This window comes from Penicilliopsis zonata, assembly GCF_001890105.1.
Source record: "Penicilliopsis zonata CBS 506.65 unplaced genomic scaffold ASPZOscaffold_22, whole genome shotgun sequence".
Lineage (NCBI taxonomy): Eukaryota > Fungi > Ascomycota > Eurotiomycetes > Eurotiales > Aspergillaceae > Penicilliopsis > Penicilliopsis zonata.
This window is the reverse complement of record NW_019208930.1, coordinates 297,556-321,481: the sequence shown is the minus strand read 5'-3', so window position 1 is coordinate 321,481 and position 23,926 is coordinate 297,556. Positions and strand designations below refer to the sequence as shown.

General features: G+C 48.1%; 7 protein-coding genes across 7 annotated transcripts; 2 read left to right on the top strand and 5 right to left on the bottom strand.

The window, feature by feature from the left end:
- Positions 1–98: 98 nt before the first annotated feature.
- On the bottom strand, positions 99–1,958 carry ASPZODRAFT_154979 (hypothetical protein; the record flags this gene model as incomplete). Its single annotated transcript, XM_022726157.1, has 1 exon — positions 99–1,958. One exon carries the CDS (start codon positions 1,956–1,958, stop codon positions 99–101), a length of 1,860 nt encoding a protein of 619 aa, XP_022577520.1.
- A 903-nt stretch (positions 1,959–2,861) lies between these two features.
- ASPZODRAFT_75307 (hypothetical protein) lies at positions 2,862–5,822 on the bottom strand (the record flags this gene model as incomplete). Its single annotated transcript, XM_022730038.1, has 2 exons — positions 2,862–4,951; positions 5,012–5,822. 2 exons carry the CDS (start codon positions 5,820–5,822, stop codon positions 2,862–2,864), a joined length of 2,901 nt encoding a protein of 966 aa, XP_022577519.1.
- Positions 5,823–7,621: 1,799 nt separating this feature from the next.
- ASPZODRAFT_136886 (hypothetical protein) lies at positions 7,622–9,431 on the bottom strand. The gene is made up of 2 exons (XM_022724158.1): positions 9,099–9,431; positions 7,622–9,024 (listed from the first exon to the last, which is right to left on the bottom strand). The coding sequence occupies exons 1-2, from the start codon at positions 9,256–9,258 to the stop codon at positions 8,018–8,020; spliced, it is 1,167 nt and encodes a 388-aa protein (XP_022577518.1). The 5' UTR covers positions 9,259–9,431; the 3' UTR covers positions 7,622–8,017.
- Positions 9,432–9,734: 303 nt separating this feature from the next.
- Positions 9,735–10,442, top strand: ASPZODRAFT_48941 (hypothetical protein; the record flags this gene model as incomplete). Its single annotated transcript, XM_022728404.1, has 1 exon — positions 9,735–10,442. A coding segment is annotated over one exon (708 nt), but the record flags the coding sequence as incomplete, so codon positions are not given.
- Positions 10,443–10,972: 530 nt separating this feature from the next.
- On the bottom strand, positions 10,973–12,730 carry ASPZODRAFT_75330 (hypothetical protein; the record flags this gene model as incomplete). The annotated part of the gene is made up of 4 exons (XM_022730041.1): positions 10,973–11,041; positions 11,105–12,163; positions 12,218–12,415; positions 12,485–12,730. 4 exons carry the CDS (start codon positions 12,728–12,730, stop codon positions 10,973–10,975), a joined length of 1,572 nt encoding a protein of 523 aa, XP_022577516.1.
- Positions 12,731–13,234: 504 nt separating this feature from the next.
- Positions 13,235–16,012, bottom strand: ASPZODRAFT_136884 (hypothetical protein). Its single transcript, XM_022724157.1, has 6 exons — positions 15,641–16,012; positions 15,054–15,582; positions 14,412–15,004; positions 14,205–14,335; positions 14,137–14,153; positions 13,235–14,086 (listed from the first exon to the last, which is right to left on the bottom strand). The coding sequence occupies exons 1-6, from the start codon at positions 15,680–15,682 to the stop codon at positions 13,467–13,469; spliced, it is 1,932 nt and encodes a 643-aa protein (XP_022577515.1). The 5' UTR covers positions 15,683–16,012; the 3' UTR covers positions 13,235–13,466.
- Positions 16,013–16,784: 772 nt separating this feature from the next.
- ASPZODRAFT_1254817 (hypothetical protein) lies at positions 16,785–23,685 on the top strand. The gene is made up of 11 exons (XM_022721429.1): positions 16,785–16,882; positions 16,944–17,133; positions 17,197–19,908; positions 19,960–20,068; positions 20,130–20,264; positions 20,326–20,689; positions 20,744–21,115; positions 21,175–21,430; positions 21,487–21,690; positions 21,751–22,038; positions 22,096–23,685. The coding sequence occupies exons 1-11, from the start codon at positions 16,875–16,877 to the stop codon at positions 23,407–23,409; spliced, it is 5,952 nt and encodes a 1,983-aa protein (XP_022577514.1). The 5' UTR covers positions 16,785–16,874; the 3' UTR covers positions 23,410–23,685.
- The last annotated feature ends 241 nt before the right edge of the window (positions 23,686–23,926 follow it).

Sequence of the window (23,926 nt, the reverse complement as noted above, 5' to 3'; positions counted from 1 at the left end):
TGACTTAACTATGTTCAAGATTCTGCAGAAGACGATAGTATGATTCCCATCAAATCTTTTCGTTTCATTTATTCGTATCTAGATGCGTCAGCATCCCGCTAAAGACTTAGACTGAACCATTCGAAAGGACCGTCAATATTATGCCATGCACCCTGTTCTAGGGAATTACTCCAGCCCATCATTACTGCCAAAAGGCGGCATGTGACACTGCTAATGCCGCAGATCAGTCTATCGGAATGACCCAGCACAGCAAGGTCGAGCAGATAAGCGCGGCCGACTAGCTCTCGGAGCCGCAGGCCTTCGGCAGGGGAAACTAAAGAATCCGCACTCGGGTGATAGCTGTCTATCCCGGAGTCTACGTCTCGAGTTTGACTTTTGGACGGACGGGGGCTGTCGATGATTGGCCTCGCCGCCGGAGCGCCTAACGATAGGAAGAGGTTCTTGAAGAAGCCTCCTTCCCACCCGAGATTCTTCTGAACCGATTTGCTTAGACTTTGCTGAGCGACCATGGCAGCATCAATTGTCGATTTACTGGCAAGTGATATGCGGCTCTGCGCCTTCTGTGCGTTCTGGAATTCCATGGCGCCGTAGACGTCCGGGTCATCAGAGGCTAAAATGATTCTCGACGCACTCCGCTTGTTAAAAGAAGATCCTCCGTCGCTAGGGGTAGGCGAGAATGTCGATTCAAGGATATTAGCAGCTGCACTTGCATATTTCTGAAGGGGTATGTAAGCATCCTGGTACCGCGGTTCGATGGGATGGAGGTCACCATGGCGAACGTGGATACCGATCAGCAACCCTCCGCGATCGATTGAGTTTTTTAGATCCTCAAGCCGAATTCCTAGGTAGTCGTTATCTTCATCTGATAGACGGAAGAGGGCCTCAAACCCGGCTCTCAGGAATGAGAAAATCCGGCGCTGGCGGTTGATTCCTGCAGTAGCCCTCGCATCCGTGAAATGAGCAGTGAAGCTATCCCCGAATATCCACGGCGTGGTGACTGCAGATACCACTAGATGTTTTGCATCATGAGGACATGGCACTCTCAGCGTGGCTGGAGGGGGTAAGCAGTTTGGCTTTGGTGGTGGTTGAAAGTACGTGCTGTACTGTCCGTATTCCCAGTCTGAATCGTCAATGAAGAATGATCTACCTTCCTCCTTGGCCAGTCCGTAACTCATCCACAGACCCATCAAAGTCTTACCGAACCCAGCATCACTACTCTGTAGTACGTAGGTAAGGCTGTTCTCGCAAATCTGTTTCTCTGTGTCCGCCTTTGCATCAGTCTCTGTGGAACGAGTGCCCGGCAACTTAGTATCCGCAGTTTTTTGATAATGGGGCTGTTCATTGGACTCTGCAGTACTTCCCGGGAGTAGTCCTTCGTCTTGAGCGTCGGTAATGTCCATATAGTACAGATCCTTTCGGTAAAAGTCCATTTGTCCAGGCTGCGAATAATATTTGTTGTTCCCGTCATTAGCAATCAGGCTCGAAATTTCATCACACTGGCGACAGATGGTTTCGTACTCTGACGGGGCCAGAGGGAACTCTTTTACAGGAGGAATCGAGACCGTCCACCTCTTCTTTCCATATGCATCTGTAACCATCAGAGCGACAGGTTGTTCCGGGAGGACATTCGTCCCGACAATCTCAAAGTCGCCATCCTCTTCCAGTGGTGACAATAGATAATCGGAATCGGAGTGTGGCTCTGCGTTTTTGGATATCGATCGGCTGAGTAGGAATAAACACAGGCCCCCCACCATCCAAAAGAGCATCCGGAGCCTGCGTCGCCTCCAACGGGGAGCTGTTTTCTTTCCATGACGAGGTAGAATCGACGGGAGACTTGGCGAGGGGAGCGGCGTGTCAATGTAGGGTACATGAAGACTGCCCTTGTCCCTGGCTGAGGAGGAAGCTGCTGCTACTGCCTGACTGAATGTGCTGACGGTTGGTGTCCTTCTGGTCAACATGTTCGGATCACACCACCAAAAATTGAGTATGGATTATTCTCGTTCAAGATCTCGGTGAATAAAAGGTAAGTGATAGGGGAAAGCGGATAATTTAAAAGTTGTTTTTGTCCAGCAAAAACCATAGAAAGAGAGTTTAGAATCAAAGAAGAATAAGGAAATATGAAGCGATCTTGAAGATTTCCATCCCACACAAATATGGACAGAGAAACTCTGATACTAGAGGGAGGAATGACAGTAAATCTCACCACATCAGTAAAGAAGATTCAGGAAAAAGAACTACCTACTAGGTAGGCCATGTGCTGTCTGAATGAGGCAGGTAGCCAATCCGGGATAAATATGATGAAACAGACTACGTAAGAAGTTGAGACAGTGGCTGAGGGCCATAAACTAGCTGCCATGTGTACAACTACAAATGTAGCTATTATAAATATGCTCCAAGTCCTAGTATACACTGGTTCTTAAACACCGCCTAATTCTGGTTGAGGGTGTAGTTCATATGGTATCATTGCTATAAAAACATCACCAAAATGTATAGACCAGTGCGATAACGATTTATAATCATTTTCGTCTACCAGAGGAAATAGAACCAACACTTGTTAGTCTATTATGGGGGATGGAGATAGAGAAAAGACAGGCTTGATTTCTTGCTGGCATATGAAGCAATAAATATGGAAGCGTAAAAAGATCATAACTAACTGGGTATCAGACACCATGAAAAGTGGAAAGAGCATAAAAAAAACTTGAAAAGAAATGCCACCAAATAGGTAAAAGAAAAGTATAGGTGAGAAAAACGGCTAGGGGAATTTTTCAACAACTTCATAAAACGGTTGACCACGGAAATCAACGTAACCCAGATCGAATCAAGGCGGACGTAGAAATCTGATGCCGTAGCCTCAGGCTCTCTTATTCCAGCGGGCTCTCGGGAACAGGAGGCTCAGGCAATTTCGGAATGGCGGTATTCAAGCCTGGAATCCCACCAGCAGACGATGATGCGCGCCGCGACTCGTTAGCGACGCGAACACTGCCATGGGAGCTTTTGACCAGCTGGCCGCTTTCAACCCGATCTTGAATCATTTCGTCGAGCATTCGGGACATTTCATCCAGACCTTTCCGTTTGGTTCTTTCTGGGTCCTTGAACGACGTGCTTCGTGCCACCAGGCTTGTTGTTTCGCCTGCAACGTCTTTCACCGGTGACGAAGTGATGTCGTTTCCGTAGCCTTGTTGAAAGTGTGCACTACTCTTGAGTTCTGGCGATTGAGGGTCTGAACCCACTTGGGCAAAGTCTCGGTGGCGGGTAGCAGAACGAAGAGCCGTAAGCATTCGATCCTTGTCATCGAGCTGAAGACGCAGCTCGTTGATTTCCATGTCCTTTTCGCGGATGACCGCCATCAAATCAGGGCTGTCGGGAGGCATATTGCCCTTCATACCCATGGACATACGCGAATGGCTCGAACGCCGGGCTTGCAATAGACGTCGCTCTAGGGTAGAGATGTATCGATTCTTGTCCGAGAGGTCCGCCTGGAGCGCAGCAATCTGTGTTTGAAAACTCGCCCTCCCGTCTGCAAACTCGCCCATGTTATCATCGTCCTCGTCATTGCCGAATGATCCAGGAGGATAGGGTAGAGCACCCAATGTGTCGGTACTGTTAATGGATGCAAAAGATATGGGTCTGGCCAAGGAATGGGCACTCAGTGTGGATTGGCTGGCCGACGACCGAAGAGAACGAGAAACACTGGATATCCTCGACAGCCTCCCGATAGCGGATAGATTGCTCTGGGTGTTCACGCCAGTGGATTTTGACGAAAGAATCAGCCGGTTTAGATGCTCGATTCGCTCCTTTAGAGCCGTGCGGGCGAGTTGCATCTCTAGCATCTGTTCTTCATGGCGAATCTGTGCTTCTTTCTCAAGTTGCTGCTCCTCTAATTTCAGTTCCTTCTCCGCCTGCATCTTGGCTTGGCTGTCAAGCTGCGCGCGAAGCGACTGGATCTCCACCCGGTAGCGCTCCAGAAGAACTCTGCTACCGGGATCTTGAGAGCCACCACTGAATGCTTCTTCCGCTCTTTTAGCATGACTGACAATGCTATTTTTGGCTCGCGCGGCGAATTTCAGAGTGTTGAGGTTTTCGCCCGAATTCGCAGAGCTACCGAGATGCACAGTACAAAGGATACTCACGAGAGAGTTCCCAGATAGCGCCGGCTGCAGAAGCCGTGTCAGCTTGCTGTCTCTATACGGTAGGTGCTTCCCCTCTCGATCGGCGGCATTGCCGTTTTTATCCTTCGCGTCGGAAAGTTTTGAAATGATGTTGCCAAGCGTGAGCAAGCTTTTGTTGATGTGGGCACCTTCTGTGCGCCGCTCTTTGTCGTCTGCGGCCCTCTCCGAGCCTGCAAGATCGATCAGGCTAAGGGTCGAGACCCTGACTCCGCCTGGTATGATACCCGAGCGTTTGTCCTGGGAGCTGGTTCCAGATGCCGCTCGCTCTCTGCTCTCCACCACGATCTGAACGACCGCATGACTTCGGGAACTGCGTGCGTTGAATTGCGTGCTTCCAGTACGCCTGGCATGATCCCCTCTCGCGATCACTCGCAGCAGTTGTGTAGGACTTTGCACAATCTCTTCCTTTAGAGGGGTTGCATAAACTCCTCGTTTGCTGTCCTCTCGTAATTTAATCTCTTCTTGTTGGACAGCACCCCCCCCATTTGGAGCAGAAGCGGAGAGTAGGTCATGAATCTTCTCATTGTATATCTCAAGATAGCTCACGCGAAGGAGAAACTCCCTGTGTGGCGTTTCCCGGATGAAAGAAAAGATATCGGTGATTGCCAGAGGAATTACTCCAGGCGAGGTAGCTGTACCTTGCATCGAAAACGTTTTTCCCGTTCCAGTCATACCGTATGCAAATACGGTGCCGTGATAGCCTTCCATGACCCTCCGCACCAGGCGTTTCGCTGCTGAATCGTAGACCTTTGCATTTTGGTCATGCGCCGTAAACACATTGTCTAGAAGATTAAAGTCAGTAGGAGAAATTCTCTCTTGAAACCAGAAGCAATCAGCCTTACCGTAATAATAGTCGCCCGCCTCTTTCCCTCGATACGCTATCAGGCTCCTTCTTCCGTCTGCCAGCCATTCGCTGTCATTCCTAGAGCTATCGGCCCCATTCACGTCAGGGCGCACTCTGACACTAACAGTAACGTTCCCCTTGGCCTCCTTTGCTTTGGAGGAAGACTTAGAGGCACCGCCTGCTTCATCCACGTCTTCGAATGTCGTTGCGCTGGTCGAATAGGAACCCTGGGCAGACGAGCTGCGACTATGAGGGGGGGATGGGATGCTGAAATTGCCATGTGAATCTCGGATTTCCTCGCTCAAGATCGACTTTCCATCTCCATTGCCATTTAGAAGGGATGGGGTCTTCGAACTGGTGAAGCTGCATGTGGTTCCGGAGCTTAGTCTTGAGCTCTTCCTCGACCTAATGCTGCTAGTCCTTGCAAACACTTTGGGTGGTTCGGCCCCATTTATGGAAGAGGCAGTCGACGGACGACTTGCAGATTTAGGCGGTTGAGGGAATGAGGCGATACTGACGGTTCTGCGTAAATCCTTCTCCGGGCTATTTGGGGTGCGGCCACCAGAAGTCGAACGTAATGTCGTGATGTTATTACTGGAATGAGACAGTGGCGACTTGGGAAGAGATGGCCGTGGACTGGAGGGACTTCGAAGCTTTGCAGACGAGATGGATGGGGACGGTGCCCTCGAGGCATCGGGTGGGACAGACAAAGTCTTCTTGGATTTCGGACCTGGCAAAGGCGGTAACGATCCTGTCGGAGGGTTCGTGAGAGGTCGAGACGCCTGGGGCAGTGCCGATGTCGAACTCATTGCAACCTGTCGCCGCCGATGTGAATGGAGGGGTGGGAACGATGCTCGGTATAATAATTGGGGCCTTAGGGCGACGGGATCGAGAACTCTGACGACCACTTATCCATATAGATCGCAAATGTTCCTGCCGGTTGGACACTTTCACTTAGTATGCAATGACACAGCCAGACGAGGGGTAGTTCGGTGGAAAAGGGTTTCCTGGGGTAACTATCGCCAACTTCAACGCGTAAACGACTGGGCATGGGGAAAGAAGAAAATAGAAAATATCCACAGAATCGAGGTGCTGGCCTCGGGAAATTAATAGCAGGCATGATTCTCGATCTCTGAGCGACCCCTGAAAAAGGACGATTCATAGCTCGCTTTCAAGGGCCCTACGAAGCCCTGAAGGGGGGGGGGGGTGCAATGACGAACGACACAGGGGCGCAGGAGAAGGACACTGAACAGCAACTGCTGGGAATGCGGATTTGCATTCAAACTTACAGGAGTATCACGATTGCGACTGAAGGCGGGTCAACCTCAAGTGTTGTTGTGGTTGCTGCCGGGCTGCCGAAAAAAACATCCGAGTTCGCGCGCTGCGAAGTCAAAGCACTCGGACACGTCCTAGCGCATACTGCTGCCCCAGAAATCCGATCACGGAATATATCGTGCACGATGGCGAGGGTCCCGTCTGGTTGTGGGTGGTTGTAGGGAGTATAATTGTGTGGTGAAGAAGAGAAGGCACATACGAAAACCGTGGCAGCGTTGGACGTTAGATGAGGATGGGGCCGCAGATCACACAGAGGCAGTCAACAACTCATCACCGATAGGGTGCTACTGGAAGTGTAGATCCTCTTTTTTGGCCTGATCCCAGGTTCCAGAGGCCCCAGGGCTACGCTCTTTTTTCTCATCACACTTGACAGGCACGCCAGGCGCGGGACGGGGGGGGGGAATACTCGAATATGATTGCGGGCCTCAACAGGCAAGTCCCACTCGAGCAAATCTCCGCCCAAAGCAGGGGGGGTGATGGGCAAACTCTCATTTCAGAGGGATGGAGTCACGGACTATAGTACGGAGTACTAGTTTAGTAGGTAGTTATGTGTTTACGACAACAGTTGGGGGTGCCATACGGAGGGCTCTGTGCTCCGGCCACCCGGGGCAGTTGTATCTGGCGACAGGAAGCTACCTAATGGTTCAGGTGTAAGACTAGATGAAAGATTCGACTGTGGATATTGCAAGTAAGCCCCATTTGCTTTCTGTACGGAGTACGCATTCTCCTAGCTTGGCCAGGCCATCGGTATCGAATTTGCGATTGATACAATGGATGAGTGGCCTAGAGTTGCTTGGTAATGATGAACAAATCAGAGAAAGTCTCGCCTAATTCGATCAGAATGTAATCTGTAGAATGCGCCTAGTATATTTTTACCGGCTAGTTGGTTATGAGCTGACCACTGAAGCAGTGAAATCCTCATCCTACCGGAGAGGACTGGCGTTCCTTGCACGATGGCGCTGAAAAGGGGCAGTAGGCTTTCAAGTTTCTAGCCCTAGATGGATCGATCACCCATATGGGTGGCTAGGTTTCGGTTTTATCTGTCCTTCTCAATCGATTGGACACCTTGACTTATGAAGGACAATTAGTTTGAATCAAGTCAACCAACACTTGTAGCAAGGACCGACCGGTTCGTCTGCCCGATGAACCATGTTTTCATTTAACTAAGCATAATTAACTAACATTCTATCTACCTGCCGGACCAAGGTGGCCATACCCGAGCGTTTTATGCCAAAAAGAACATCCAGTATTATCTTGTATATCACGACTGATGGCGGATAATCGAAATCTACTCCATGATGGGTAAGGGTTACAGAGTATAAGATCAACTAACTTTAGAAGGGTGTAAAAGCCCCAAGGATTTAATACAACTCCTTCTAGGTCTGAAGCTAGGAGGGCAGGGCTAGGAGAAAATATCCTGGCAGGCAGAGACCCTGGAAAGGGCTTTTTCTTGGTCTGGCAAGGCTGTAGAACTTAGGTACATTTTCGTCGAATCAGATTGGGCTGATATATTCGGATTGGGGATTGACTGACTATTCCTTATAATATCAGTTCAGTATCTGAATCAGTGGGATGCCCTTTCTGGTTCTCGTAAGCAACTGGTGCTTCCGTTTAGAGCCGGCGAAGGGTTTTGCAATGTTGGTCACGGCAAACCTCCAGGGCGGTAAAATCAGAAATGTAATTGTCGCGCAGCATTTTTGAAAAGACCATCGTCGACTTGGCCAACTCGTCTGCCCATGTCATCGCCCATCTTCTTGGTGCCCCCCGCCTTCTTCGGAAGGTCTTCTTTTTTGGTGGGCTTGGGCTCTGTGCTCCACCAGCTATGTGATAATATTTGACGGGCCGTGCTACGTTTCCTGGGATCCAATGCACACATCGACATGAGCAGGTCTGCACCAACCGGACCAGCGGTTGGAAATTGTCGAACAAAGAAGTCGCGGCCTTGCAGCGGTATAATATGGGCTCGGTCGGGGGGAAAATAGTTTGGCAGCTTGGACACACCAGGCCAGTTATCATCCGTGGGGGTGCCAAATGCTTCGCAGATCTTCGAGATCTGGTCAAGGTCCGAGTTCCCTGCGACAAAAGGTACCCGGATAAGGAGTTCTGCAAAGACCATCCCCATGGACCAGACGTCAACAGCACCGGAGTACTGACGTGCACCGTACAGGAGCTCGGGAGGCCGATACCAGCGGGTAATCACCTGGTGAGTCATGTTCAGATAAGGGTCTGCGAAAGATCGAGCTAGACCAAAATCTGCCAATTTGACTTCGCCGTCAGAGGCTATCAGAAGGTTGTTCGGTTTGATATCCCGGTGCAACACAAAATTCTCGTGGCAGAACCAGACCCCCCGAGCGAGCATACCCATCCAAGCCTTGACGTCTGCCGCACCATATTGAATATTGCCATCCTTAATGAGCATCTCTAAATCACCGCGCGGCAAATACTCCAAAACAAGATTGAGGGTCTGGTCTTTCGAGGAGAAGACATCATGTAGTGCAATGATGTTAGGGTGAGACAACTCTTGTAAGTATTTGACTTCGCGGATAGCATCCATAGTGAGCCCGTCTTTGTACTCAGCATTGACTTTGATCTTCTTGATGGCGACAAACACCGATGGGTCGGTTTTCAGATAGCCAAGAGACACAACAGCGTAGGTACCCTCGCCTAGTTTCTTATCTGAAATTATAATTCCGTCAATAGCCATTCCTTAAACTCCTTTAACCGTCACTTCAACTGGATCGAGTCTGTACCTTTGACATACTTGCGTCGGACATCGTCATTCAACTGTTCCGTGAGCTCACGGTCAGCATGTGTCATCGTTAGAGGTGATCGTGCGTTTGCTGAACCTTGAAAAGGAATATCCCTTGATTGTATGGTGCTCAACATGGTCGAGGGAGGAGACACTGCCATCGTATCGTATCTGTGGTCGGCGGGAGGATCGTTTAATGCTCACATGTGGCTCAGCATGCGATAACCAAAGTTGCCTGTGTACTATGAGATAAGCATAGGCATTATTAGAGCTAGGAGACAGGTTAGTATATCGATAGAAATAGAGAAAGAATGCAAAGCAGTGAACCTTGCAATACAACTCGCGAGCTACATCGAATAATAGGATATGCAATTAGTTCCGCATCGCGGACTATTGTTGATCCCGGCTTCCTGTCAGGTAGAACTTAGTGGTCTCCCCGAAATTTCTCAGCGGACCACTGGTTAACTGGGGAGCAGTGCATAAAGCTGCCCTTTCAAGAGAATCTGGCATTCATTGGTTTCATCTAGCATTTATTTATCTTAATTTCGAAATATCCGGAATTTTTTTTTTTTTTTCAATTTGAGCAGAACCACACCCACAATTGGATGTCATGATGCGTCCTCCGTCGCTCAGCGGGCTATCACTACGGCTCCTTAACATTGCGACTCCTACGCAGCGATGCGTTAGGTCCTTCCACCAGAGCATTCCCAATTTCTCGGTGCCATCGCCGACCCCATTCGTCCCGGATGTCGCGACTTTCCTCTCGCTGATCGGCCGCGACTTGTCCAAGCACGCGAGCAAGATTCCATCCTGGGAGAAACTCTTCACTCTCAGCTCGAGCGAGTTACGGGAGCTGGGGATCGAATCATCCCGCCAGCGACGGTACCTGATTCGCAGGCGAGAAAAGTTCAAGCATGGAATATACGGCCCCGGTGGGGACCTGGAAACTGTCGTCGATGGTGCAGCACAGCTGCGGGTGGTCGAAGTCCCCGCGAACGCTGCTCGGCCTACAGGCACAGAGAATACCAGCCCGGCACCGTCTTCACTCTCATCTGCGAACCTGTCGCCGGGAATGAGGAGGGTTATTGTCAACCTTGCCCCGGATGCGACCGGTTATCAGCATAATACGAGCAATTCCCTGCGAAGATTCGCCCATATGAAGATTCACCACGGAGCTATGATCCAAGGACCCTTCTTGCAGCCGATCAAGGGGACAAACGGGTCTGCGGCTCTGATCAAGGTTCAGGAGGGTATGTGGGAGGATAAGCTGGGGCACAAGGTTGATGGTGGTGAGAGAAGGCGCGCAGAGGTCAGAGCTAAGAAGAAGAGCGAAGAGCGGAAAAAAGCACGAGCATGATGCCGTTGAATTGCTAGACGTCGCCTGTTCTTGGCCTTTGTCAAAAGACAGGAAGCTGAAGATGTCTTGTCATGTATTATAGCTATAGCCTACAATTCCCTTTTTATTTTCTTTCCATTTGTTCTAGTCGAAGTCGTGGCTGCTTCTGATCTAGTGTGTACGAATCCGAGACTCCAGCTTTCCAAGCATGATCTATATTTCACATAAAAATTAAAACTAAGCTAGTTTAGAGTCATCGGCCTGGTAGTTCAAGCCAAGAGACCCATGCTGACTATACATATATATTAGAGTAAAAGAAAATAATCAAAAAAGCTGGATGCAGCTGCCAGGCCGAGGAAGGAAAAATATATGAGAATGCATAAGAGATTCTCGTCATCGATAGAGGACATGTGATTGAATGATTCATAAGTCTGCTTCACAAACAAACCAGACTTAGTTTCATAACCACTAGCGAAATCATTCATTCGCCATTTTCTAGGGTATTAATACAGTGGAAGCCATTTGGAAGAAAGATCCCTTTATGATTTTTCGGACTGGCGCTTCTCATACAGGACAGTGGAATGGCCACGGGGCTTCGAGAACAAAGACTAGAATCGTGGTAAGCGATCATGGTAACGGAGATACAAACAAGGGACTGGAAGGATACTCACTGAATAGTCGGTGTCAGGGATGTCTGTCACACCGCTTGGGTTGCGAAACTTGAACAATCTCACAAGCGCAGCAAGAACAGTACCAAGCTGGACGTAAGCAAATTGCTCACCAATACACCTGTGGCGTCCAGCTCCGAATGGAAGATACGGGCTGTTGGTGCCTTTGGTCACCAAACCATATCCGTAGTCGATCTGCTCCTCATCTTCATTGCTGGGGACAACCTCTTCATCCCAACGGTGAGGGTCCCATTCCAAGGGGTTGACAAAATAATCAGCGGACCTGGCGGTAACTCCGGGGGAAGAGAGGACGTTGTGAGAAGTTGGGATGACATATCGGGTGCCCTCAACTGGCATAGGGTTTTTGACAGCCCGAATAATCGAATGAATAGGTGCATGCAGACGGAGAGTTTCCTTGATAACTTTGGAATGGAGGTCAAGCTTTTGAAGGCTCTCATACGTAAGCGGCGGCAGATCGGATCCAAGTACTTGAAGCTGTTCTTCATACAGCTCCTCCATGATCTTTGGCTGGGAGGCAAGACGGAGAACAATCCACGCGGCAGTAGACGCAGAAGAATGCTGACCAGCCATCAACAGTGCGATCATGATGTGGGCAATTTCCTCATCAGGAACCGGAGTGCCGTTCTTGTACACGGATGACATGAGATTCCAGACCATATCCTCAGAGTCCTTCTTGTTGCCTGCCTCACGACGCTTCTTGACGATGTCCATGTAGGTTTCGGTCATCTTTTTGTGAGCCGCATCGCGCTTGCGGTTATGAGGCAGAGGGGCCCAAGGCAGCATAAAGTTGATCGGCGCGAAGCCCATATCAAGGTCATGGTACAGTTCAGCGAAGGTGGAATCAAACTTGTCGCGGACTTCCTTGCCCTGGAGCGAATGGGACGCAGTGTAGATCGTGATCTCGGCGATGGTACTGCCCACATCGAAGCTTCCTTTGTTATTCTGGAAAGTAGGCGCGCTTTTGACAAATTCGTCGACTTCTGCGGTGATCAGGCGAACATAGGAGCGGAGCGCTTCCGACGTCAGGCCGAACTTGACAAACTATATCCATCAATCAGCATCTTCCTAGAAATTATTCCTGGGAATTCAGCAAACCTTTTTCTGTTCCATAAGCTTTGCGTTGGGGCAGTCGTAGACAACATCCTTTCCAAAGACAGGCGTAGTGAGGGGGGAATAGACCTCTTCAGCACAGACATCCTTCAGCTTGCCGTTGAGAATGAAATCATTGCCCTTGGTGCCTAGATAGACGGTGGTTTTCTTGCCGAGGAGGATGAAGGTGAAGATATCGCCGTACTGAACAAAAAATATCGGCGGTAAGCAATTGTCTAAGGGTACTCCAGGTAGATAGATTAGGTAACATACCTTTTCGCGACAGTCGAAAAAGAACTTGTAGGGGTCAATCCCATAACTGATGGTGCTTCCAATAAACGGGAACCAGTGGAAAACCACAGGGGGCTCATTCGGGTTTTTAAGCACCAACTGTTGGATGACGTTCAGCACAACAGACACAGCGATTACAGACAGAACTGCAGTCAAAGTGAGAACCCATAGAGACTGTGTTGAGCAATGCTCACAGAACCTGTCGAGAAAGGCCGCAAGAAGGCCCATGGTTTCCGGATCAATGCAAAACGATTCAAGTCAAAAACAAAAGACGAAATTATCCGGTCGTTACGCCCGCTCGCAGATACCAACAGTAAGACACACAATGAGTGTGTTGAGCAGATAGTTTGGGGAGCGACGATGACCTGGCCTGGAGGTGCCAAGGCGGTGCTAGCAATAATTAATTATTTATCGGTGTGGCTCGTTCAGACTCTGAAGGCTGGATTATTACCGGTACTAGTCTAGGTAGGAGTACTCCGTTCCCAGATTATGTTAGGTACCTGGAAAGAACTTCGGGGGTCCACTCTTGGCGGTTTGATTGAGGTCAGTTCGTCCACTTCCAGGTTGCCCCTGGACAAGCCTGGGACGGCAGCGAATCGCAATTCGCCTAAATGCTTACTTCTGGAGTAAAATCATGCCACCCGGGAGCGAAACTGAACAATACCCTGATATGATAAGTAGAATTTTACATGGACGCTTTTATACTTACATTTTAATTTTGAAATTGATTTTAGTGGTAGCCAAAGACCTGGTAACTAGCTGTTCTCTATACACCAGGCAGGACTTCACTCTCATAAATGATTGCATGCACTCAGGAGAAAAATAGATACCATTTAAGAATAATATAGGTTGATCAATCAAAAGCATAATAAAAGAGATAGTGCTAGGCACCTATCACTAATAATGCTGAATAACAGATGCCTGTGGGAGCTCTTGGCTCACCCCAGGAGGAGTGTCCCGCATATCATCTGTAGCGGCTAGTTGGTTCGTCGTCGAAAAGAGCGGGATCACCTCGGGCTCCCAGCTTAACAAAATCATCGGGTCCTCGGTTTTCAGCAGGAGATTCCTCGTGATGCTCGTTGGGGGCTTGTTTCACGGGTTCATTTTTGTGAAAAACTTTCACGGGGGCACTGTCGCCATCGACACGTTCACTGACACGAATGTCATTCACACTGCTGAGAAGGGTTCGCTCCCGCTCAACCTTGCGTCGTGAGAAGTCTAGATTTCCGAGAGCGCCTGTTAAACCATCGGTGCTGTCGTGGACACTCGGGTATTTCCCTGTAAGCCAAGGGTGCTCTAAGCACTCGTCCACGGTGATCCTCTTGTCCACATCAACCGTGAGCATCTTATCTATCAAGTCCAAGGCGGGATCTCCCACAGAGTCCCAATATGGAGACGGGTAGTCAAAACGGCCCATCTTGATCTGCTGGGCCAAAGTGTATGGATTCTCCTTGGTGTAGAGTTCGTCGGAGAAAGGAGGGAATCCACACAGACAAATGTAAAGGACAACACCGAGTGACCAGATATCCACGGCCTTCGTGTACTTGCGGCGTTGGGTTTCTTGAAGGATCTCTGGTGCGACATCTATTCAATAAGTACACATAAGCGGCAGAATCTATTGCCTGAGAACTTACAACTTGGAGTTCCACATCTAGACCCTGGTTAGTAGGTACAAAAAAGAGAACATTTCAGGAATACTCACAATGTTGTTGTGAACGAGTCCTCCCCAATAATCTTCGCTAGACCAAAGTCTCCTAACTTGACGGTCAACTTTGTATCCGTCATGAGTATATTTTCTGGCTTTATATCTCGGTGCACGATGCCACGGTCATGCTAGTATAGCACATTAGTATGTGGTACAGACAGAGGCCTAAGAGGTGGAGGGAGGGGGGGGGTTCCTGGGACTCACTAGATACTTCAAACCTTCAAACAGCTGAACAAAAATGTGACGGGTCTGCGATTCAGAAAGCTTTTGTTTGGCGACTATGTAATTGAAAAGTTCGCCTTCCGGGGCGAGTTCCAGAATAAGATAGACGCTATCGGTTTCATCGAAGGTGTCTTTTAAGCACAGCAAATTGGGGTGATTTACACTCATCAACAACGCTACTTCTTGCTGCAACGAATCCATGTGAGACTTTTGGGAGTCACCCGGTCGCTTCTCGAAGACCTTGACTGCATAATGTGTCCCAGTAGCTCGCTCAACACACAAATATACAGATGCAAAATGTCCCTTTCCGAGTTGTTGAAGAATACGGTATTGTTGCAGAAAACGATTTGTGTGCCTTGTCCGAGGGTAGCGGAAGACAAACCGTACCTGATCAAGTATTGTGATTTCGTCACCATCTTCAAGCTCTCGGTGTCTGTTGCGCCCAACAATTGCATCGTTGACGCGAGTGCCGTTGCTAGAAAGATCTTCCACGATTGCAACAGCATCGCCTTTTTTATTCTCGGTGAATAGTAGAAAATGGCGGTTTGATATCGTCGGGATTTCAACGACCAGGTCTAATCCTCATCAGCATACGCTTTCCAACGAATTCCGAATCTGACCTACCGCACTCTGGATGACGTCCTACCAAGTAGCCACCAGGGGGGAAACTCTTTGTCTGTTTGTTTGTAGATGTTCTAGGCGTTCGTTGATTTGTTGGTGTGGGTTTGGTATCGGAATCTCGCGTTTTTCGGTCTGCACAGCTGTCCCTCTTCCGTAGCACGAGTGTGTCTTTAACTTTATCAGTCAACGGGATCAAGTAGCCCCAAACACCTTCTGCAGCCTCATCCTTAACTTCATCAACAAAGGCTCTAGGTGGATATACGAATTGCGAGAACGCTTGGGTATCCCCAGGTGGAGAGGAAAGGTTTTGAGACTCTGAATCGGGCGTGGGCTGGCGGGTTTGGTCGAGCTCGTCTGGCGGAGTAGCGGTACGTTCATGTCGAATATCCGTAGCAGTCGAATCATGGTGGGTCAATGGTGTTGGAAGATAGGTCTGTTGAATTGGGGTAACTTTTGTCGTCGAGGTTTGCGACGATATCCTCTCCGAACGACGCGGTTTTTTCAAATCCTGCGTATCGTTTTCTACACTTCTCTGCGGAGAAGACAGCATTAGTCAATACCCAGTAGAGCAAACCCACATTGCTACTTACACGGCCCCTTTTGAGGGAGCTTTTTTCTGTCTGAGGTGCCATTCCCCCTGTTTATGCGGCTGATCTCATGCTTTGGGACAAGTAAACCTGGATCAAGGCAAGGATTCTTGATCCCGGGTGAGCAAGCAGCCCTTTTGTCGATAGTTCGAGGACGCAGGTAAGAGACTGAATGTCTGGGCGGGAGAGGGTGGTTGGAAGGCTGGAGCCGACTCCGCTAAATAAATCTAAGCAAGCTGGAAGCCCGTCGTCTGGATAAACTCAATGTGGAGTAGTAACTCAAGAGCATGAAAATTGTATAATAACTGATACGAAATTAATGAGACTAAATCAAACTATGCTCAGTATAGTCTATAGAAAATGAGATAGAATTCTAGCCTCGAGGTATAATAATATAAAAGAGCCTCTTATTAAGAAGGGGGCGATGGCATCCACTACCTTACTGATAAAGGTAAAGGTCCCTTATTCGTGCAAGAATAAGCTATAGCCTGTATGTGTCAACAGGTTGCCCGAGGTAGAACTTTACTAGATATAGGATCTAACTATCTACTCCGTAGAATCTCTCTCATCATCTATTTTTAGTCTTGATCTCAGCCAGATTATTTTCATAAATATATAATATCTAGTTACCCCCAGCTTTATTACTGTTGTTGTTGTTGTTCTTGTTGTACTCCGTACTTTGTACTACTCACTAGTACATAGAAATTACTAATTGTGCAAATAGTACAGAGAGTATTTTATAGTTACTCTCATTAATTAATCATTAATTATCAGCTATTAACAATTTTCTTGATATTCAATTAACTAAATAGCGAGTTAACTGTAGTTAAATAGGTAGCTAATTAGCTAACTATTAGTACGATAATTCAGTTAATTGTAACTATAATTTGATTAAGCTAAGCTGAAAGGTAGAATTACAAAAAGTATACAACTAGTCATTATAATATTCTTATAAATCATAAGCATATGCCTATATACAAGCAACATCCGAGCAAAAATACCTAGATTATAGCTCAACTAGTATGAGGCACATCCTGGATCTAAATCCCAAATAGAATACTTTAGGCGCAAACAATTATGAGGTCATGGTTGGCCTGAAATCGATAAGAGCCTTGGCGTCCGTAGAACGCTGATTGTTGTAACCTGTCAGGAGTTTACCCTCTCAGGCAGACATACAACGCCTGCTTCGAAAAGCTAAACGCTACCATTTGCCGGGCTGACCAATATATCTGTGATTATGGATGCGTGAGCTCTTGAGCCTTATTGACAACATCAGATTGTTATTTGCTAAGCTAAAGGATGACAGCTATTCCACAGATATCAGACGGGCAGCATTCGAGAAGCTCGCGAAGCTTGCAGTAAATGGCCCGCCATGTGAAGAGAGTCAACAACTCATCCCCCGACTTACGGCCCCCTACAATTTTCGCAGAACAGCGGCCAATGGGCTATTCGATGATGTTTCCCGTATCCATGCGTCTGGTTCACGCCCCCCTATGGTTCGTCCTTGTGATCTCTAAAAGGAGGCTCTACTGGCATTCTAATCCATTGATCACTGGCAGGGGATGCGAGAGTTAGATGTCCTCCTTGGGCTATGCAAATCTGCCCCGTTTATCCGAAAATTGGGGCAAGCTTCGGAACTTACCTCGCACTTGTCTCAATACCTGCCAGAATCATACGGACAAGCTTTTCGGGCATCCCCTTTCCTGCGAAACATAGAACCATCACCCTGGGAGGTATTGACCTATGATCTCACGTCTTCTCTACTGTCAATTGGGGTCAAGTTTCCTTCATTGCACAAGCAGATTGAAGCCGTCATCGATGAGTATCTGAGCAATTGTGAAGAAGCTAGCCGGACGGTGATACCCCTTCAACACTCCGGGTTGGAAAATGAAAGCTACAGTTTCTCGCAGAAGTCCTTTGGTCTCTTGACAATTGCAGTCTCTCTTGTCGGCTTTTTGAAGGCATCTGCCATTCATAATACCTTCTGGTCAGCCAGCAAAAGGTTGCTGATCGTTAGTCAGCTGCGTGCGATATTTTCAGATGACTTTATGGTTGCTGTTGAAACTGCCTCATCGACTATACGTAGTGCAGCCCCATCTGATTCCGGTATCAAGGCCTGGAAAAGATGTACTCGACACTATGCCGCTCATGGACGGCCTCTAGGCGCCATGCTCGTACGGCAAGAATACATGCGGTTTGCCAAAGCTTGCGTGGCATCTGGTGTGACTAGCTCGAACGCCTCTTCTGGAGATGGACTCATGGATGATTATTTGAATGGTATTGGGATTGCACAGGGCAAAAACGATTCTGAACTTGCTCTTGTCGAATGCATCGCCGAAATTGTTACCGACGAGATTCATTTACTTGAAGATGGCGCCGATTACTTGCAACTCGGTTCACCGTCTCAGCAGAAACTTGCTTTCTCGGTCAAGGCACTTGCTTTGGTTGGATACCTGAACTGCTTGATCTTAGGTGGGGGGGCAGCGAATGCCGACACTTTCCTTGCGTGGCTAGAGGACACATTGGTAGATCCCCATCAAATGTCCTGCTATGAATTAGCAGCAGCTACACTCAAATGCATAGCAGCTATGGCCAGACTGATGCCGAATAGCGCATCAGGTGCAAGCCGTTCTCTTTTGAGGTTTATTGTCCAGAGAGGTGTGCTTACGGGTTCTATAATTGATGCCGCCGCACGCAGTCTGGCTCAGGTCCTTGCACTCCTTTCTCAAGATGCCATCATCACGACATTATACTCATTGGGAAACGTGCTAAGCCCTGTGGCTAGCCCGGAGAGACCATACCAATACCAAACTGCAGGAAACTTAATCGGACGCGTGGATACTATCACATCATATTCACCTCCGAAGAACGGGAGCATTGTTTCCATCCCTGTTAATGGTGAAGAGGATAATATGACCTTCAGAAATGTGACCCATGCTATTGTGGTTATCTCTACCAGCAGGAATGATGAGAAAATAAGTGCATTGGCCCAATCGATGCTGTTGCAGAAGATCGGGAAGGTAAACGCTGTGGTGGACTCATACATAATTCAAGAGGCCGCAGAATTGGCCCTAAGCAGTGAACAGGCCGAGTTCCAACTTCTCCTCAAGTTCTATGACCGGACTCATAGGGATGCTCTTGCCAAGGGTCATGCCATAGTCTCGGACGCCGTCCAAAATGCAATGAACTACCTCTCGATCCGATTAACACCGGAGTCTCCGCTTCACAAACTTTACCTGATCCATTTACTTGAAGGGATTGTGAACAAGGGAGATGCTACTGGCTTTGAGAGTAATCGACAGCAAGAAATGGCCTTTACAGCAGACGATATAACACCTCTCCTCAAGCCCCTGGCTTTGCTTGTGTCTTCCAATAATGAGACTCCGGGGGGTCATTCGTCAACTTCCAAATACGAAGAAGAAATATCATATATGTTTCGCGATGCGTGGTTCAATATGGCCGTCCATGGGATCACAGCTAATTCGATCGTTTCTCAGAGCCACAGCGAAGAGCTTCGTCTGCTTGCAAAATATTCGCCACCTCTAATCGCTGGAAACTATCTGGACGTTCTTGAAAGTGATGTCGAATTAAACATCATTCTCAGGCGTGGAGAGACCCCTCAACGTGTTGCGGAGCAGAAGAGGGTTCTGATTGCCGAGCTCCCTGGTCGCGAATCCGAGATTAAACGACTGAACTACCCCAAGGTTGTGTTCCTGAATGCAGCCCTTTTGATTGAAACATTCCGTGCTGCATCAGGTAACTGCACCAGTGTATTGGATTATTTCCGCGATCCTGCATTGAACACAGCTGAAATGGCCAGCTGCATGAGTGCTATTGCGGAGAAGGTCGTCAATTTCTACCTTAGCATGACTCTCTCTGGAAACCATGAACAATTTTCATCTTCGTATTTGGCAAAGCAACTCGCAGGGTTTTTTGCAGCTTGTTGTCATCGCATTGAAAGAGTCCAGAGTGTTGCTGTTTTCTGTGCTACGAGAATAATAAACGAGTGCCCTTCTGCGCTTTGCGAGAAGAGTTCTCTGTTTGCACTCCTCGAACTTTTGAGTGTCATGTGGTCGTCTTGTCTTGAAGGCGAGCTTGATGAGTTTGACTGGAGGTCTTCCTTCGTGTCATCTCGAGGGAATGTGAAAGTCGATCTATCGGATGACTATAACTTCAGGAAGCGTACACTAGATTCGTTCCTCGAAAGGGCTCGGGTGTGGGTGCCAATGGTAATGAACATCGCGCCACTAGATATCAAGGGTCTTCTTCAGGTACGCAACTGTCATGCACCTTTGTGTCTCTCACTACTCACAAGGGAACAGACCTATCTCTCCGAATATGATGATGAGGGCTCTTATGGCCATATATCATTGGGCCGTTCATTTGCTCTTGAAATAGGCTCACTGATCCCACAGAGTGATCAGCGTCTAGGTTAGTTCTCTGTTTTGATGGCCCCTTTCTCTACGATACTTATATGAAATCTCTGTTTTAGGATCTATTGAAAGGCACGATATTTCAGTCAATGTCAGCTCCGACTTCATTTCCCAGTACACGACACGGCAAAAGTATCGTTCTTCCGATGTGCCCCCATCTGTTCACGTGGAGGATGGTTTGATCATCGACAAAGGTTTGAATACCCTGGTGAAAGATTGTGTTTGGCCCATGGCCACTAACTGTGTCCTCGACAGATTTGAGCACCTCAAATTCTCCTTCCTTTGCAAATATTTCTCAGAACCTAGAACATTCACTGTCTTGTTTGTATGAAAAATCAGTGCGCGGTGAAGATGTGTCTCCAATTCAAGTGCGCGATGAGCTCCGACAAGCAGCGGCCGTCCTTTGCAGCAGCAATGAGATGCATCCATCGCTCATACACTACCTAGTGGTGTTACCATTTCAGATTTTCACGAAAGATATGATCAAACTTGGGATTTCCCTTTGGCTTGGTGTGATTCATGAGAAACCGCTTGCTGAACCAAGGATCTTGATGGAAGCAGCCGGAGAATGGGAGAAGACAGTACGCCGTCGGGGTGGGCTGTTTGATCCTTCTTTAGAGTGGGTTTCCTCTGTTTTATTTTCCAATGCTCTGTATGGTACTGATAGAAAAAGGCATCTCGATCCCATGCTCACCAAGATCGAGCTCTTACCAACAGACAAGGCCTTGCTGCTCAAAAAACAGCAAAAGGCCCAGAATACCATTTCGCCCCACAGTCGTCTCCTCCATTTTTTTGAAAGTCACTTCAATGCCATCCGACTATCTAACAATCAAAACCAACATCTCTTCTTTCGTCTAATCAGCAAGACCGTCATAGGGCTGCTTCATTCCAATGGTCATCCTTTGTCCAGAGAAATACATTTCCGTATTGTTCTTCTCGGACTGAAAGTTTTGAGGTATTCTACAGCAAAGAGCAAACCTGCTGCGTGGAAACTCAAGGACCAAATACTATCAGCTGCTTTGGGCTGGTTTAGGCATCCACCGAGGTATGCAATTCTTCCGAGCCCCTCACAATGATACTGTTAAGCGCTGACATTACCTCTAGATGGTCTTTCGGGGGTAATCGCCTGCAGATCAGGGCCGAGGATAAGGTCCTTGGGGATGTTGTTGCTGCTCTTGGACATGTCGCAGGGATAGCCACGCATAACCGAGGAGCTCTCAAACCACTCCAGGCTAAACAAGACCTTCTGAACATATTCATCGACAATGAGAGGGCCCGCCTTAAAGTCTGGTTGTTTCCTTTGGACCATGAGAGAAGACACCATTCATCTTCTCTTCTTGGGAACAAAAACTTCATAGAGGTTAGCTAAGTTCCTGCTGACCGTGTGACTATATTAATCCTAATGGAACTCTCTAGGAATCATCATCGTTGCTTCGTCTTGCTTGGGCGGAAACCCCCGGGTTGGCCATTCAGCTTGCTTCCAGATTCCCATCAGCGAAACTTCAAAATGATATCCGTTGGCTACTACTGAATTTCCCAGAGAAGGCACTCAACGAACCTCAAGGTTTGGAAATCCTATTCGGTTCATCACTTCCGGCGGATGTCTCATTCCAGCTCAAGGTTTGCTAGCTACTTTATTATGCACCTAATCGTTTACCTTGTTTTGCTGACCATGCATAGTATCTGTTGTATTGGGCGCCGGTGAACCCTATTGAAGCCCTCACATACTTCTTGCCTGCGTATGGTAACCATTCTTTTATTTTACAATATGCGATGAGAGCTCTGGAAAGCCATGCTATCGATGTTCGATTCTATTTCGTTCCTCAGCTGGTTCAAGCCCTGAGATATGACGCCTTGGGTTACGTGGAACGTTATATCTTTGAAACAGCAAAACTGTCACAGCTATTTGCTCATCAGGTGATTTGGAACATGAAGGCCAACTCCTACAAAGACGAGGACTCTCAAATTGTGAGTCACTTCTTTTTGCTCCTTGTTTCACGACCGACTGCTGATTAATTGCCACAGCCTGACCCTCTCAAGCCGACGTTGGACAAGTTCATGGAAATCTTGATATCCAGCTTTTCAAATGAAGAGCGGGAATTTTATGAGAGAGAATTCTCTTTCTTTAATGAAATCACGGACATCTCAGGGAAGTTGCGCCCGTATATCAAGAAGAGCAAGGCAGAGAAGAAGGAGAAGATCGAAGAAGAGCTGCGCAAGATCAAGGTTGAAGTTGGAGTCTACCTTCCCAGCAATCCAGATGGTGTCGTTGTTGGAATCGATCGCAAATCGGGCAAACCGCTACAGAGCCATGCAAAAGCCCCATATATGGCGACTTTCAGAATCCGAAAGACGAGAAATCGATGGGACGGAAGCAGCATGGGTGGGAGTACTGGCATTCGCGCTTCGAGCCATCAGCAACTCGTGGCGGGATCTCAGGAAACACTTGAATCGGAAGCTGTACAGGAATCCTATGAAGTGTGGCAATCTGCTATCTTCAAGGTTGGAGATGACTGCCGGCAGGATATGCTCGCCTTGCAAATGATTGCCGCCTTCCGTAGCATATTCGCCAATGTCGGACTGGATGTCTGGGTCTTCCCTTACCGAGTTACTTCTACAGCGCCTGGCTGCGGTGTGATTGACGTTCTACCAAACTCAATCTCTCGAGATATGCTTGGCCGTGAAGCGGTCAATGGACTGTATGACTATTTTGTGTCGAAATATGGCGGAGAGGACTCGATCAAGTTCCAAGAAGCACGCACCAATTTCGTCAAGAGCATGGCTGCGTATTCGGTCATATCCTACCTCCTGCAGTTCAAGGACCGACACAACGGGAACATCATGATTGATGACGCTGGGCACATTATACACATTGATTTCGGTTTCTGTTTTGACATTGCTCCCGGAGGTGTACGGTTTGAACGTGCTCCGTTCAAACTGACGTCCGAGATGGTTGCCGTGATGGGTGGCAGCCATGCCCATCATCATGGACACACGCCGGGCGGCTCTAGCAGTGGATTGAGCTTGCCTGGAGGACATTCTCATAACCCGACTACTACACAAGCTTATCAGTGGTTCGAGTCTCTGGTTGTCAAGGCGTTCCTTGCCTCGCGCCCTCACTGCCACAAGCTTTCTCATATCGTCTCGTTGATGCTCGACAGCGGCCTTCCATGCTTCAAACCAGACACCCTGAAAAATTTCCGTGACCGGTTTGCTCTCGACAAGAGCGAGCGAGATGCAGCGGAGCATATGCGCGAGCTCACCCGCAAGTCTTACATGAGCGTTTCGACTAAGGGTTACGATCAGTTCCAGCTCCTCACCAACGGAATCCCCTATTGATTGTTCCTTCCTTTCGCTTAGACCCTGCCCTATGATACTTGGAAACTTTCCCATCTCAGATCAAAAGAAAGACTCTCTTTGAACATTGTATCTCGTCTGCTTACCTTGATTCATACATATGCTAGTATTCAACTTAACTATATGCCGTCAAAGGGTAATCACACACTAGGAGCCATAGAAATCCTTCAAGTTGCCAAACTTTATCCCTTACTTTCCAAGTTGTTTCTACTTGGCATCCTTACGTTTTCCGCAATGAAATGACGTCATGGCATGGGAGAATCTCTTACCACAAACGAAGATGATCAGATTCGACTTGAGAGATGTGACGCGGGAGGTGTGATTCATCTCGCCTGTTTGTGCACTCACTACGGAAAACTTGACATATTCTGACGTAGGCCAAACTGGTTAGAGAGATTTTCGCTCTCTGTTGTTTCGATTGTGGGTGATGATGGCGGTGATGACTTCATGGCCGGAAATGGCAAGTGTCGGTTTTTTCCAACTGAAACGCTGTCTCTAC

What these genes read in the sequence shown, in the direction of transcription:
- ASPZODRAFT_136886 (XM_022724158.1), bottom strand. Translation starts at nt 9,258, where the DNA reads ATGGCAGTGTCTCCTCCCTCGACCATGTTGAGCACCATACAATCAAGG. An exon ending in CCGACGCAAGTATGTCAAAG is followed by an intron (nt 9,025 to 9,098) that starts GTACAGACTCGA and finishes TTATAATTTCAG; the next exon opens with ATAAGAAACTAGGCGAGGGT.
- ASPZODRAFT_136884 (XM_022724157.1), bottom strand. Translation starts at nt 15,682, where the DNA reads ATGGCACCTCAGACAGAAAAAAGCTCCCTCAAAAGGGGCCGT. An exon ending in GCTCCCTCAAAAGGGGCCGT is followed by an intron (nt 15,583 to 15,640) that starts GTAAGTAGCAAT and finishes TCTTCTCCGCAG; the next exon opens with AGAAGTGTAGAAAACGATAC. An exon ending in AGGACGTCATCCAGAGTGCG is followed by an intron (nt 15,005 to 15,053) that starts GTAGGTCAGATT and finishes GATGAGGATTAG; the next exon opens with ACCTGGTCGTTGAAATCCCG.
- ASPZODRAFT_1254817 (XM_022721429.1), top strand. An exon ending in ACAGAGTGATCAGCGTCTAG is followed by an intron (nt 20,069 to 20,129) that starts GTTAGTTCTCTG and finishes TCTCTGTTTTAG; the next exon opens with GATCTATTGAAAGGCACGAT. An exon ending in GGAACAAAAACTTCATAGAG is followed by an intron (nt 21,431 to 21,486) that starts GTTAGCTAAGTT and finishes GGAACTCTCTAG; the next exon opens with GAATCATCATCGTTGCTTCG.